Source organism: Cladophialophora yegresii (assembly GCF_000585515.1).
Source record: "Cladophialophora yegresii CBS 114405 chromosome Unknown aczIN-supercont1.3, whole genome shotgun sequence".
In the NCBI taxonomy this organism is placed as follows: Eukaryota; Fungi; Ascomycota; class Eurotiomycetes; order Chaetothyriales; family Herpotrichiellaceae; genus Cladophialophora; species Cladophialophora yegresii.
This window is the reverse complement of record NW_006913047.1, coordinates 3,981,730-3,995,372: the sequence shown is the minus strand read 5'-3', so window position 1 is coordinate 3,995,372 and position 13,643 is coordinate 3,981,730. Positions and strand designations below refer to the sequence as shown.

The window sequence follows — 13,643 nt, the reverse complement described above, 5'->3', positions numbered from 1 at the left end:
GGATTCAGACTAGAAAAATCAATGAGCAGCCTGTATCCCTTTATCTCTCTACATACCAGGCCAGATCATTCTGTCTGTTCAACTCCAAACTCGTAAAACCATTCCCCAAGAACACCCACCGATTAGGACTTCGATACTCAATCTCAAAGTCCTCACAGCGCAGTTCACTCATCAGTTGTTTCCAGACTAAAGCGCTGCCCGCCCAGGCCGCCGTGACTCGGCCGTCCGTAGTATTTCTCTTGAACCAGCTCTTGCAGCTATCCGTCCAGACGAATGTCTTGTGAATCTGATCGCTATAGGCGATAAATTCGTCGACGGCATGTGCCTTAGGTACGACTGACTTGATATTCTCCGTCGCTATCTTGCGGATCCATTTGACGACATAGTCGCCGGTCCAGTTGATGGCCTCAATGATGGATCCGTGGGCCACGACTGCGTTAGGGCCCAAGAACATGAAGTAGTTAGGCATGTCACGAGCCGCTACTGACAGATACGATTCGGGGTCAATTTCCCACACCTCAGCGAGGTCGACGCCGTGGCGGCCGATCATTCGCCATTGAGGTTTGTTGGAGACGTCGAATCCTGTTGCGCAGGCCACTACATCGACTTTGAAGGAGCGGCCGTCGCCGGCGATGCAGCTATCTTCTGTCATCTCAGCCACTGGACTCATAACGAGCTGAACGTTCGGCTTGAGAAAGGACTCGAGGTAGCCTTCCCCAGGCGTAATTCGCCGGCATCCCAAACTCCATTCTGGAATGAGTTTCTTACATAGATCCGGGTCGTGCTGGAGGATCTCTTCCATCTGCTTCTTGGCTGCCTTACGGGCTTCCATATTGAGTCGAGAGCCTTTGACATACTATGTAGTATTAGGTACTTGTTAGTAACTTCCGTGTGACAGTAGTGGGCGTAGGATAGTATCTTTACACCTACCCGCGTGAAACCTGAATTGATGAGATGGATGATCTTCTTGCGATAGTCTCGGTGCGCGTAAGTTTCTTCCGCAAACCTCTTCTTTTCGGCTTCGGAGTACTCAGGGTTTGCGCTCGGGTCATCGCCACCGAGTAAAGCTGCCGGGGTAAAAGGAGTATAGACGTAGTTGGGACTTCTTTGGAAACTGATAACATTGGTGTTAGGGAGCTTGGCCAGCTGGGGAATAATCTGAACCCCAGAAGACCCGTTGCCGATGACGGCGATAGTCTTGTTTGAATAGTCGAATTCGTTGTCCCAGGCGGCCGAGTGGCACTTATGGCCTGTGAAGCGGTCAAAGCCTTTGATTTCAGGCCACTTCCACTTACTGGTAGTAAATGGTTAGTTCGCGGTTGATTGTCCGAATCAAAACGTCAAGCAAGATATATTGACTCACTCTAGCACGCCCTGTCCAGATATCAGAAGATCAGCATACTCAACGAGTGTTTGACCACCGTTCTGGACGGTGACCCTCCACTTCGCGCTTTCCTCCTGCCACACCGTCTCGAGGACTCGGTGGTTAAACTTGATGTCGCGATCCAGGTTCCACTTTTTGGTCGTGTCTCGCATATATTCATAAATCTGTGGTCCAGTGGCATAGTAATTAGTCCAATCAGCTTTTGGGTCGAATGGGAATGCCTATTGAAAAGCCATTAGTTTCTTCAAGGTATTCAATCCGTCCAACGATCGAGCAAGGAGACCGTACGTAGATATGCGCCGGCACATCGCACTGCACGCCGGGGTATCTGTTAACAAGCCAGGTCCCGCCAATATCGTCCCTCGCTTCGAAAATCTTGTGACTGACAAGCTGTTGCATCTCGGGATACTGGTGCTGCAACTTGTGTGCGAAAATCAGCCCCGAGAAGCCAGCTCCGATGGTTATAACATCAAGCTTCCTCTCAGGCGTCCACGCAGGGACATCGCGGAGAGCGACGTGGATCTCGTCAGAAAGAACGCTTCCGTTGCCGGGTATAGGACCACTGCCGTCGAACAAAGGAGGTCCGTTCATGCTTGCTGTATCCATCTCACTGTTAAGCATTCCGAGAGATCACCACTAGGAACCTTTTGATGGTAACCTTCGGACGATGCAAGACGAGAAGGTAGCCTGGAAGGAATGAAGTCCGGCACACTTGTGCAAGACGGCAAGACGGACTAATCCTATACGAATAACGGACCACGGCCACCCTCACCCATCTCGAGACTCGGACTTTTAATGTCCACCATTGGTGACATTGCCCTCGGCGTCCAACGCCGTGCTCCTGTCGTTGCGTGACCAGGCTCTCATCATGACCCAGAGGGGATCAATCGTCCTTCAAGTGCCGAGTCCGGCCCGCGATCTGGATCTGCCGAATACCAAAGTCGCGGCGCCATCGGCCGAGTCATCAATAGTCGAGGTGCCGAGGGACTACTTGAATCCCATCTCCCAGAGTCGTTGCAGACAATGACATCTGCTTCATCGTGCTAATTCGCTCTCTCTAGGTACGTAGGGAGACGCCAATCAAGCTCACTACATCCAACGTGCACACTCATACCATCGTCCACGCGAAGCAATCTGGAAACGACCTTGAGATGACGAAACTTCTCGTCGTCGTTGGTGCCACTGGTGGGCAAGGTGGCTCCGTATTAGCAACACTGTTGGGAAATACAGAGTGGCGGCTTCGTGGAATCACTCGTGATCTGAATGGTGCTGAGGCCAAGAGACTGACAGCTCAGGGGGTAGAAATGGTAGCCGCTGATCTGGACGACTACAGCTCGGTTCAGGCTGCCTTTGCCGGAGCTAATGCCATCTTTGCCGTGACCAACTACCCGGGCTTACTCTCTAAAATTGGCGTCATCGAAGAAGCTCGTGTACGGGAACAGGGCCAGGGCACCAACATGGCCCGCGCGGCAAGCGAGGTCCCTGAGCTGGATCACTACATCTGGAGCACCCTGCCGGATTCGGAAGCCATCTCTGGCAAAGAGTGGTATATTCCTCATTTCTGTGGCAAGGGCCGTGTCGACGCGTACATCAAGAACGAATTGCCTGGTCTCTTCAGTAAGACCACCCGTCTGACATTACCCTTGTATGGTGACAATTTCCAATATCCCGTGGTGACACCGCGGCCAATTGTGAGTGTCCTGATCATGAACTCCCCTTGAAAGATTTCAAGCCGGTCGATTAACCTCCTCGTCATGCAGAAATCCACCAGCAAATACGTGCACTTGGTTCCTTGGTCCCCACAATGCCCCGTCACGCTCGTAGGATCACACAAAGACAATGTCGGTCCCGTCGTGCAGGCGATCCTACAGCAGGGACCAGCAAAACTCGGTAGCAGGCACGTAGTGGCCGCAGTTGAGGAGACCACCGCCGCCGGAATGCTGCAGATGTGGAGTGAAGCTACGGGGGAGGACGCCATTCACGTTCAGATCTCTATGGAAGATTATGAGAAGTTATGGCCGGTGTGGGCCACCGAGATGGCGGCCATGTATATGTGGTGGCAGCATGAGGGTAAGGCTCTCTGGGCGCTCCGAGATGAGAAGGTTGTTACGATTGAAGATCTTGGCCTGAATCCACGAGAACTGGTGTCGACCAAACAGGCTATGTTGACAAGGGATTGGGATGCGCTATGTTAAGGAGAAGCCATGATGAACTTCCAGCATTTCGCAATGAACAAGAGATCCTCAGACAACAATGGCAGATTCATCTGTGGGACGTGAGTCAAAAAGTAACATGGGTTTGATGCGTCGATGTTTGTTTGAAACCCTTTGATGTCAAGGCTCTTGATGGACGATGTTATAGTGTAGATAGTCCTAGGTTTCCTCCCACCGAACTCTGTGTGCTAGTCCCGGAGTGTCACCATTCGGGGAGCATCACCATTCTACCTACAATTTTGCCGGCGTGAAGGTCGTCCAGAATGGTAGGGAAGTCTTTCATCTTCCCTCTGGAAATCTGTGGGACAAGTGCCCCGTTCTGGATGAGATTGAGGCAGTCTTTAATATTGTCAATCGTACCTCCATAGCTTCCCAAGATGCTGAGTTGCTTCCGGACAATTGTGCCTGTTGCCAACGATATTTCCGGGCTAAGAAGACCGACAACAATTATAGTCCCTGCCTTGCGAACTATGATAGAAACTCGATGGTTAGTAAGTACTCCAGAAAGTCAGAAGGACAGTACGGAGGCAAAATTGTCCGCTTACCGCTTGCCACGGCGGTCTCGAATGTCTGTTTCAAGCCGCAGAAATCAATGACGGTATCAACATCAATTGCGTGGTCCCGAAGCCACTGGCTCGGATTAGGTGCAGACGCTGGCACGATGTCCTCCTTAGGCACACCTAATGCTTCTGCTGCGTCCAGTACGGCCTGTCGTTGGTCCATCACGACAACTCGGGCGCTCTTGCTCAAGGCGATTTGCAAAGCATTGAACCCCAGCCCACCTAATCCTATGATCAATAACGTCTGGCCCTTTTCGGCTCCTGCGCGGTCCACAACGGCATGATGCGCGGTCATACAAGCATCAGTAGCCACTGCACCGGCTTCGAAGGTCACCCCGGTCGGCAGCAAGACTGCTGCTCGCTCGGGAACCACCGTGTAGTCGGCGAAAAAGCCGTCGTGGCCGCCACCAAAATGAGGACTTTGATGGCAGATCTGTGGTACGCCTCTTGAGCATTCGGGGCATGTCAAGCTGTCGCCGCATCCGGGGACACACATGACCACGACTTTGTCGCCAACCTTGAAATCCTTCGCTGCTGGCCCCGTTGCCACGACTTCGCCGGCACCTTCGTGACCCTGGGTGCCTTATGAGTAATGGGAGACTTTTTTCTGCCGGAACGCAGTCGACAGACTGACCATGGTGAAATTGGGTTTCCACTTCAGAAATTCCGAAGGTAGCTTTTCCATGTGCTTCAACGCGTAGTCACTGTGACAGACTATGGCCGTTATGGGTAGATGCGGCGGTCAGTACCTGCATCATGAGAGGAAAGCCCTTGAACCAGGGAACTCACCGCCAGCAGCCAGGATCTTGACTAAAATTTCGTCGCCCGTTGGCGTCGGAACTGGCACCTCTAGGCGAAGCTATCAAGAGTCAACCATCACAGTATCCTGGACCACATCACGAACGATTCGGAGGGGAGTCTCACCAGCTCCGTGCTGGGGAGATGCCTTTGCCATGCGAGCATCGTCTTGGGCAAGGTAGTGGATGCCATGTCAACGGCGTGTGGGATGCTTCTTGGAAACTTTGGTGTCAGAAACGGGATAAGAGGGATTTTGGCCAACAAGGCATAAAACATGTGAGTATGAGCATCCTTCGGCTTGCTGGGTGGCGACTGGGGCAGATACCTAGCAGCTTTCAGCCCTTGGATTGTCGTGCCGACGGCGTGGAGTTAGCATGAAGAAAGTACGGAGTGCATGCGGGTAAAAACATGGGTTTGGAGGAACCCCTGGGGACCGAAACTGGGGACAGTCAGAGACTCCCCAGTTTTGTAGAGCCGAAAACAATATGAGGGTCCGGCGTCGGCGCTCGGTAGAGTGCTTTGGTAGAGCGGGCCGGATGATGTGGGTACCGAGGGTGATATCCTCTCTGCAAGCCCAGCCTGCTTTGGAATTGTATTTAGGATCAGGTGGGATCGTTTCCCCGGATTTGGATGATCCCCCAGCTCGAGAGGAGGAAAGTAGGACGTGGCGCATAACAACCAACTGTCTCAGTGATTCGACTCAATTGGTTTTGCCTGCTTCCGATACGCTAATTAACGCGTTAGACGATGACAATCAGCATGATGCCGGATGAAAAGGACACTCAACTCGCTGTTCACCTCTCGGGTAACCATGTGGAAGAGCTCGATGGGGATGACAGTGGCGTCACCATCAAGGAAGGGCAACGCATCATCCGGAGAGCAGACTGGCGACTGTTACCGCCGTTGACATTGCTCTACGGACTGTCCTTCGTCGATCGCTCCAATCTGGGCTTTGCTCGCATTGTGGGCATGTCGACTGATCTCAATCTGACGGGCAACAAGTATAATGTGATTCTGATGCTGTTCTTCATCACCTACACCATCTTTGAGATTCCGAGCAATAGCATCCTCCGCCGCGTGAGTCTGCGCATATACTTGGCTATGCTCATCCTCGGCTGGGGCACTATTTCCATGTGCTTCGGTTTCACGCAGAGTTTCGCGCAAATGGCCGGACTGAGAGTTCTCCTGGGACTGTTTGAAGCCGGCTTCAATGTGAGTTTAGCCGCGGCTGCGGCCTTGCCCTTGCCTTCACCCCTGCTTTTTGGCGCTATTGAGTAGTAACTAACCGACCTCACAGCCGGCTTGTTTATACCTCATATCCTCCTGGTATCGGCGGTACGAGACTCAGAAACGCGTGGCTATCTGGTTCACCGGCGGGGCTCTAATCGCAGGGTTCAACGGTATCGTCTGCTATGGACTTAGTCAGATGGAAGGGCTCGGCGGAACCAGAGGCTGGCGGTGGATCTTCATCATCCCAGGGGCAGTCACAGTCGCTGCAGCCGTGCCGTTCTACATCCTTGTGTCTGATTTCCCCGAAAAGGCCCACTGGCTCAATGTCCGACAGCGAGAATGGCTACTGCAGAGGCTACGGCAAGACCGTGGTGAGGTTGAAGAGACCTTGGGTCGTCGACATCTAATCGAAGCCGCCTGGGACTGGAAGGTGTGGGCTATGGCATTTCTCCTCACATTTCCCACGGCGGGAGGTTATACGATGACCTTTTTCACCCCGACCATCCTTAGTGGCTTTGGCTATAGCCTGGCCGCAAGCCAGTGTCTGGCTACACCGCCCTATGTCGCTGCGGCTATCTGCTCCATCATCACCGCTATAGTTGCAGACAGGATCCAGAGGCGCGGGCCTTTCATCATCGGATACTGTTGCCTGGTCGTTGTGGGTTTCATACTCATCGGCTGGGGCCCGAACAACGGCAGTCGACTGGTGGGAATTTTCTTCGGCGTGGTTGGGAATTACTGCGCCGTCCCATCTCTCGCTACCTTTTTGATGAACAACACCCCGGGTGCCGCAAAACGCCAGGTCGCCGTGGCAGTTCAGACCACGATGGGCGGCATCGGCGGCGTCATCGGCTCCCTCATTTTTCGTACACAGGACGCACCAGCCTTCCGACCGGGCCTCTACGCATCCTTCGGCTGTATGGGTGTGGAAATTATTCTCACATTGGTTCTGATGCGGCACTTTCACAGACAAAACAAGCTTGCCGACGAACAAGGGCTCATTCTTGAGGGCCGTGAGGGTTTTCGATATACTATTTGAGTGAGAAGAAGGCGAATATTTTGGCTCTGGACGATCCAAAGGTCCAAGAGCGAATGGAAGTCATAGTAAGGGATTGACAAGACCGATCTGGCTAAGTACATTCTAGAAATCCGAAGTACAGTATTGATGGGTGAATCTACTCACCACGACTGCCTTGTGCCTGACACGAGATTCTTATATATGATGTCTACATTTGTCACAACGCTGCTAACCTCTCCCCGTCGTCGTTGGTACTCTCACACTGTATACACTAACTTCTTGCCGCTGACCTTGCCCTGTCTCATCAACTCAAGTCCACCGAGAATGTTCTCCAACCCGTGCTCGATTTGGGATGGGTGAGGCTTTACCAGCCCCTTGCGCAACAGCTCCTCTACCAGCAGCATCCATTCCGAAACGAATACGAAATCGCGTGGAGAAGCCGGAAACTCGAGGGTGCCTTTCTGGAGGCGTTCACCGACGGACAGATAGGCTAGAGGATAGATCTTGCGGACATCTTCTCTCGGAAATTTCGTACCAAGAAGGACATACGCCCAGAATCCCCGAGGAGCAATTACCTGCCCGCATAGATTGGCTGTGGCCTCGGTTGAAACTGTGTCGAATACATACTTTGGACCCCGACCATGGCCGATATACTGCTTGATTTGACTGACGCAAGCCGGATCTTTGTAGTCGAACGCCGCCGCTGCGCCCAAGGACTTGACGAATTCGAAGTTGTGCTGCGAGCAGACGGTAATGGGCGTCAATCCAGCGCTAAGGGATGAGTGGTCAATGTTCTGTCTGCTGAATGGGGTGCAACGGGGGAGGAAGCGGAAGTCCTTCCCCTGTAGGATTTGGCAGCACACTCACAGTTTGGCAAATTGGATCGCTACGCTGCCGGTCGCGGTGCTTCCGCCGTAGATCAAGATGCATTCTCCCGTTGGTGAAACCGCGCCCGTGGCACTCGGACGCTTCAGTCCCATCTCCATAAAGAGGGCTTGTCCGACAGTGATGACGCCTACCCCGAGCGTGGAAGCCTCCTCGAAGGACAGGTTGTCCGGGATCCGTAGCCCGACATCGGCTTTGACTACGATCTGCTCCGCGAATGCGCCATCTTCGAATTCGAGTTCGTTCGAACCATGTACGAAGCCACAGATATGATCGCCCACTTTCCACTCTTTCGAATAGCCGCTACCTACTTTGCTCACCACCCCGGCAAAGTCGCAACCCACTAGCGCACCCTTGTGATGCCAATTGTCGAGATGCTTGTGGTCGGTGGGATTCAGCGCCACCGCCTTGACGTCGACCAGTATATATCCAGGTCGTAGCTTGGGGATGGGGCGATCGATGACCAAGACCGCCTCCCCAGCCTCCCCAGCGTGAACAATCGCCTTCATTGATATATCGGAAAGCAGTAAATGGTCTTTATGTCAACAAGATTGGACGGGTATCGATTTAAATGGTTGCAGAAAGGACAAACTTTGGTAGCAACACAACGCGATCAAGCTAAAACCATCAGGTTGATGCAAATGTCGAGATCGCTTGGTGTAGCCGATGATCTATTCCCCAAAGCTTATAATATCCGGCTGTCTGTCGAGAACTCAGGACTGATCACCATATGTCGGCGCAGGACTGTGGATATCTCGGTATATACCGACTCAGGCGAGTTACCTGATCGGCTCTTCTCGGCCCCAGGAATCTTGGACTACAGAAATCCAAACGAAGTCTTCATAATTCCACTCACATTGCTCCACATAGACAAGATACAGGCCTCTTGCCACTCATAACCCTGTACGGAGTGCACAGTGTGGGTATCAAGAGCCTGAAGCTGTCCGAAGCTGACAAATATCTGCCGATCAAGGTCCGGCTGGCGACAGACAGATGAGACTTGACTTCATAAATTCAAAAAGTTGAATGTTTGCGCCAGTCGTGATAGCACTATTGAATTGACCAAACGACCAAGCACCAGTCAGGACGACACGATGGTTTCAGACTTCGAAACCCGCCTTTTCATTGATGGCGAATTCAGGCTTCCGCACTCGGGCAAGCAGTTCGACTTGTTCAATCCCGCGACATCCAAGCAAATCGGCTCAGTGTACGAGGCAGGTGTCGAAGACGTGGACGATGCAGTAGAATCCGCCTCCCAGGCCTTTGAGACTTGGTCGGAAACCCCTGCCAGCGAGCGTGGTCAGTGGCTTCACCGCTTAGCAGACAAGCTCTCGGAGAACGTCGAAGAGATGTCGCGCCTGGAGGCGCTCACTATGGGCAGGCCCATGCACAACGACTTCGTACGAGTCCTCCTCTCTAGCTTCGGTTATCATAAATTCTAGGTGAAAGGGTTACTAATGTGCTGCTTGGGCTTTAGACCATTCCCTGGGCCATCGAGATTCTACGGTATTTTGCCAATCGAGCCTCCGACATCCAGGGCGAGACCTCACTGAGCGATCCGTCACTGTTTGGGATGACTGTTCGCCAGCCCTTTGGCGTAACCGCTGCCATCATCCCCTGGAACACGCCCATCCTCATGCTTAGCATGAAAATTGGCCCAGCACTGGCAGCGGGAAACACTATGGTTCTCAAGACCTCCGAGAAAAGTCCTCTCTCATGTTTGGTCGTCGCGAGGTGCATGAAGGAGATAGGCTTCCCCCGCGGTGTGCTCAGCATCCTGAGTGGTTTCGGAAGACCCTGCGGCGAAGCTCTCGCCAAACACATGGATATCCGGAAGCTGGCTTTCACCGGCTCCACAGCCACTGGAAAAGCGATCAAAAAGGCTGCGGCGGAGAGTAATTTGAAGAATGTCACCCTGGAGTTGGGGGGCAAATCGCCACTCATCATATTTGAAGACGCCGACCTTGCCAAAGCGGCTGTAGACGCAGCAAATAGTATCATGGTGGTGTCTGGACAGTCTTGCATGGCGAGCTCAAGAGTATATGTGGAAGACAGCCGCGCACTGGACTTCATAGAACTCGTAAGTCTCCGGCTCTGCTTACCTTTTGTTTGATCTTGTGGAGTGTGCTCGCAGCTAATGAACGTGTGACGAACCGACAAAGGTCAAGAAGGAAATTACTAAGATCGGAGTGAGTGGTGACCCTCTCGCCAAGGGTACGCTCCGAGGCCCGCAAGCAGATCACCTGCAGTACGAAAGAATTCTCAGTTTCCTCGACGTAGCACGACAGGAGAAGCTGAATGTGGTACTCGGCGGTGACAAAGAGAACAAGGCAGGGTATTACATTCAGCCTACGGTCATTTTTGAAGCTCCCGACAACAGTCGTCTGATCAAGGAAGAGATTTTCGGCCCCGTGTTATGTGTCTCTACCTTCACAGACGAGGCTGATGTTCTCCGAAGGGCCAACGACACCGAGTACGGTCTCTACGCCAGCGTATACACCAGGGACATTGTGCGCGCCCTGAGGGTCGCGAAGAAGCTGCAAGCGGGCTCCGTGGGTATCAACGTCACTAGTCCGACGACATCGCTAGATCTACCTTTTGGTGGTTGGAAGGAGAGTGGCGAGGGCCGAGAACTTGGAAAGCATGCATTGGATAGCTGGACGGAACTCAAAACAATTCTGATAGGATTGCCGGGCGATTTAAAGGGTGCTCGTTAAGGAATCCTAAGGTTTCCAAAGCCTGTGCCGGGGTTTTTCATCACTTGAGTTCTATGTCAATTTGTGGCAAGCTTGACTTTTGATATATCTCATCCACCCATTACTTCTTCGGATACTCGCCGGCCTGCCTCAGCTGCTCAAATACCTCGCTCGCAATTATCAGGGCGTCTCGTCCCGCTGGTACGCCGCAATAAATCATCGCATGCCGACAAGCTTCTGCGATCTGTTCCTCGGTGAAGCCATTGTTCGCAGCTGCCCGGATGTGGATGCGAAGCTCCGGCCCTCGACCCAACGCAATCAGCATGCCGAGATTCAGCAGTGACCGCTCCCGAAACTCGAGATCCGGTCGTGCGTAGGCACTGAAGCAGACTTCGTGGATGTAGTCCATGCTGATTTTGGTGAACAGGTCATCTTTCTGCCAATCCAGCCAAGACTCAATCGTCAGTGACGACGCTTCTCGGAAATTGACAAATGGACAGAGGGGGATGTGTTGGGAGCAAGCAGAAAGGTAGTACCTGACATACCATGTTGGCGACGATTCTGTCGTAGAACTGCTGGCCTAGGAACTTGCCAGCCATGGTCTTACCCACTGCCATGTGGCTGGAGGACTCATTATTTGTGCCGGAAGCCATTTCTTTTTCAAGCAGCAGGCAGATATTTCCAGGGTTGACTTGTCGTTGGACCTTGCAACACCACGACAGATCCAGAGAGACAGAATCGAATTCCTGTATATCGGAGTTGTGTGAGGTCTTCCTTGAACTTAGGCCAAGTCATCACAGAGCACTACACGCCATGCAACATCATATTGAGACTTGAGCCGTGGAATCGGCACATTAGATCCGGGAGCCGCCCCCGAGCGAACCAAGGTCCCGGCAACGGTACAAGAGGGGCTTGAAAGACCGGGCCAGCAATGGCATTAAACCGCCTGCCGACAGGGCTGCAACAACGAGATGGGAAGAAGAGGAGACTGGTTCCAGGTTGAGATATCGGCTAGGGAGCTCTCGGCACACGGTTTCAACTAATCACCAAATTCCTGAGCGCGACTCTGTCCACACACCACGCGTGTCGATGGAGTCGCAGCCATGGAGGGTACTACCCCGCGCGGTGCGGCTTTTCTAAGATCTCTCGTTCTGACTCGGAAAGGGGGTACCATTGATATAGAGATATACATGCACTGTGCTGATTAAGTAATATGGATTTCGAATCCCAGTGTGAATGCTCAACGAGACAATAACCTGATTGAGGCATCGATTACATTGAAGTAGCGCCAGCTCAATCTTTCAAGGTGATGGGATTCGACACTGTGCTGCCCACAATGAAAGCGGTTCAAGTGGTTGGTAAGCCATGCTTGGTTCTGTGCTGTGTTGCAAAAAGTTGATCGAATGATGGCAGAATTAAACAAACCGTATCAACTGCGCCAGGTCCAGAGACCTGATGCCTTGGGGCCATTTGATTTGTTGGTGAAGACGGTTGTTGCTTCGTTCTGTCACACAGATCTGATGGTTCTTGAGGGGCTGTTTCCCGTCAACTTGCCACTGACTGCATCGCATGAAGGGGCAGGCACTGTGGCGGCGGTAGGATCCGCGGTGACAGAATTCAAACTTGGCGACCGTGTAATGAGCGGGCAGCTCTGCAATCCTTGTGGACAGTGTGAAGACTGTCTCGGCCCCGACGACCAGAAACAATACTGTACGAATACCAGAGGAGCCATAGGCGTCGGAGTCGATGGCGCTTTTGCCGACTACCACGTCACAGACAGCAGAGCCGCATGCCTGCTCCCGGATGAAATCAGCTTTGCCGATGGGGCCTCGCTCGCGTGTGCGGGAAGAACTGTCTATCGTGCCATCAAGACGAGCGGAGTTCAGCCAGGCCGATTCCTGGCTATTGTGGGGGCGGGTGGTGGTCTCGGACATTTGGGTATCCAATTTGCTCTCGCCAAAGGGATCGAGGTAATCGCGATCGACGCTCGGGACGGGGCTTTGGAATTGTGTAGGGAAGTCGGCGCCAAGCACGTCCTTGATGCCCGAGCAGGCCAGGAGAGTGTCGTCGCTCAGGTGCGCAAAATCACGGGTGGCCATGGTGCTGACAGCACAATCAATTTGAGTGGTCACTCGGCAGCATTGATATCCGCTTGTGCCGTCACGAGAAATCACGGCACCATGGTACAGGTAGCAGGTCCGGACGTGACGTCGATTTCCATCTTCGACCTGGTCTTTCGAGACATCAGGGTCAAGGGTTCAATGCTGGCTGGCCGTGACACTACTACTGAAATGCTTGCCGAGTACGCGGAGCATGACATGAAGGTCCAGACCCACGTAGTATATGGATTAGATCAAGTGCCTGGGATGGTCGAAATTTTCAAGTCCGGAGCAGTGAAGGGGAAAGCGATCTGTGTCGTAGATAGAGGGGTATTTGACCAAGACGACGCCGTCAGGACACGATAAACGACACCGAAGTATGCGCGATCATGGTTCTGGCTCTCACTTTAACGAGGGACAATACCAGGCGCATCGCTCAGGAGTGTCCGCAAACCGTCTGATAAAGCGTCTAGCACAAATGAGCGGAGTCAGTCTTGCTGTTGGCATCAAATTGATTTGATGCTGGTTCATGGCATGTGCTTGCACCAGGCTGACCACTTTTCAGGGCGCGGTCATCCACGTGATAGGTCACATGATTTTTCACGTGACTCAAAGCTCATGTCAAGGCCTTGAAGGCCTTCTAACTCCTACCAGGTTCGCACTTCGCTGTCTTCAATACATGGGCCATCGTACTCCGTAGAGACCGGCATATCCTCTATGGGCGCATCAAAAGTTCACGTCTCTTTTGATCTATGCCGAA

The 13,643-nt window shown here is 52.8% G+C and overlaps 8 protein-coding genes across 8 annotated transcripts; 4 read left to right on the top strand and 4 right to left on the bottom strand.

Annotated features, from left to right (window-relative positions):
• Positions 1-40: 40 nt before the first annotated feature.
• Positions 41-1,975, bottom strand: A1O7_05192 (uncharacterized protein; the record flags this gene model as incomplete). The annotated part of the gene is made up of 4 exons (XM_007759202.1): positions 41-856; positions 931-1,294; positions 1,364-1,605; positions 1,673-1,975. 4 exons carry the CDS (start codon positions 1,973-1,975, stop codon positions 41-43), a joined length of 1,725 nt encoding a protein of 574 aa, XP_007757392.1.
• Positions 1,976-2,535: 560 nt separating this feature from the next.
• Positions 2,536-3,579, top strand: A1O7_05191 (uncharacterized protein; the record flags this gene model as incomplete). Its single annotated transcript, XM_007759201.1, has 2 exons — positions 2,536-3,075; positions 3,145-3,579. 2 exons carry the CDS (start codon positions 2,536-2,538, stop codon positions 3,577-3,579), a joined length of 975 nt encoding a protein of 324 aa, XP_007757391.1.
• Positions 3,580-3,799: 220 nt separating this feature from the next.
• A1O7_05190 (uncharacterized protein) lies at positions 3,800-5,147 on the bottom strand (the record flags this gene model as incomplete). Its single annotated transcript, XM_007759200.1, has 5 exons — positions 3,800-4,065; positions 4,143-4,731; positions 4,792-4,871; positions 4,947-5,016; positions 5,082-5,147. 5 exons carry the CDS (start codon positions 5,145-5,147, stop codon positions 3,800-3,802), a joined length of 1,071 nt encoding a protein of 356 aa, XP_007757390.1.
• Positions 5,148-5,717: 570 nt separating this feature from the next.
• A1O7_05189 (uncharacterized protein) lies at positions 5,718-7,224 on the top strand (the record flags this gene model as incomplete). Its single annotated transcript, XM_007759199.1, has 2 exons — positions 5,718-6,167; positions 6,253-7,224. 2 exons carry the CDS (start codon positions 5,718-5,720, stop codon positions 7,222-7,224), a joined length of 1,422 nt encoding a protein of 473 aa, XP_007757389.1.
• A 236-nt stretch (positions 7,225-7,460) lies between these two features.
• Positions 7,461-8,597, bottom strand: A1O7_05188 (uncharacterized protein; the record flags this gene model as incomplete). Its single annotated transcript, XM_007759198.1, has 2 exons — positions 7,461-7,974; positions 8,071-8,597. 2 exons carry the CDS (start codon positions 8,595-8,597, stop codon positions 7,461-7,463), a joined length of 1,041 nt encoding a protein of 346 aa, XP_007757388.1.
• A 585-nt stretch (positions 8,598-9,182) lies between these two features.
• A1O7_05187 (uncharacterized protein) lies at positions 9,183-10,805 on the top strand (the record flags this gene model as incomplete). The annotated part of the gene is made up of 3 exons (XM_007759197.1): positions 9,183-9,488; positions 9,566-10,168; positions 10,251-10,805. 3 exons carry the CDS (start codon positions 9,183-9,185, stop codon positions 10,803-10,805), a joined length of 1,464 nt encoding a protein of 487 aa, XP_007757387.1.
• Positions 10,806-10,905: 100 nt separating this feature from the next.
• On the bottom strand, positions 10,906-11,383 carry A1O7_05186 (uncharacterized protein; the record flags this gene model as incomplete). Its single annotated transcript, XM_007759196.1, has 2 exons — positions 10,906-11,220; positions 11,330-11,383. 2 exons carry the CDS (start codon positions 11,381-11,383, stop codon positions 10,906-10,908), a joined length of 369 nt encoding a protein of 122 aa, XP_007757386.1.
• An 807-nt stretch (positions 11,384-12,190) lies between these two features.
• Positions 12,191-13,249, top strand: A1O7_05185 (uncharacterized protein; the record flags this gene model as incomplete). The annotated part of the gene is made up of 1 exon (XM_007759195.1): positions 12,191-13,249. One exon carries the CDS (start codon positions 12,191-12,193, stop codon positions 13,247-13,249), a length of 1,059 nt encoding a protein of 352 aa, XP_007757385.1.
• Between the last annotated feature and the right edge of the window lie 394 nt (positions 13,250-13,643).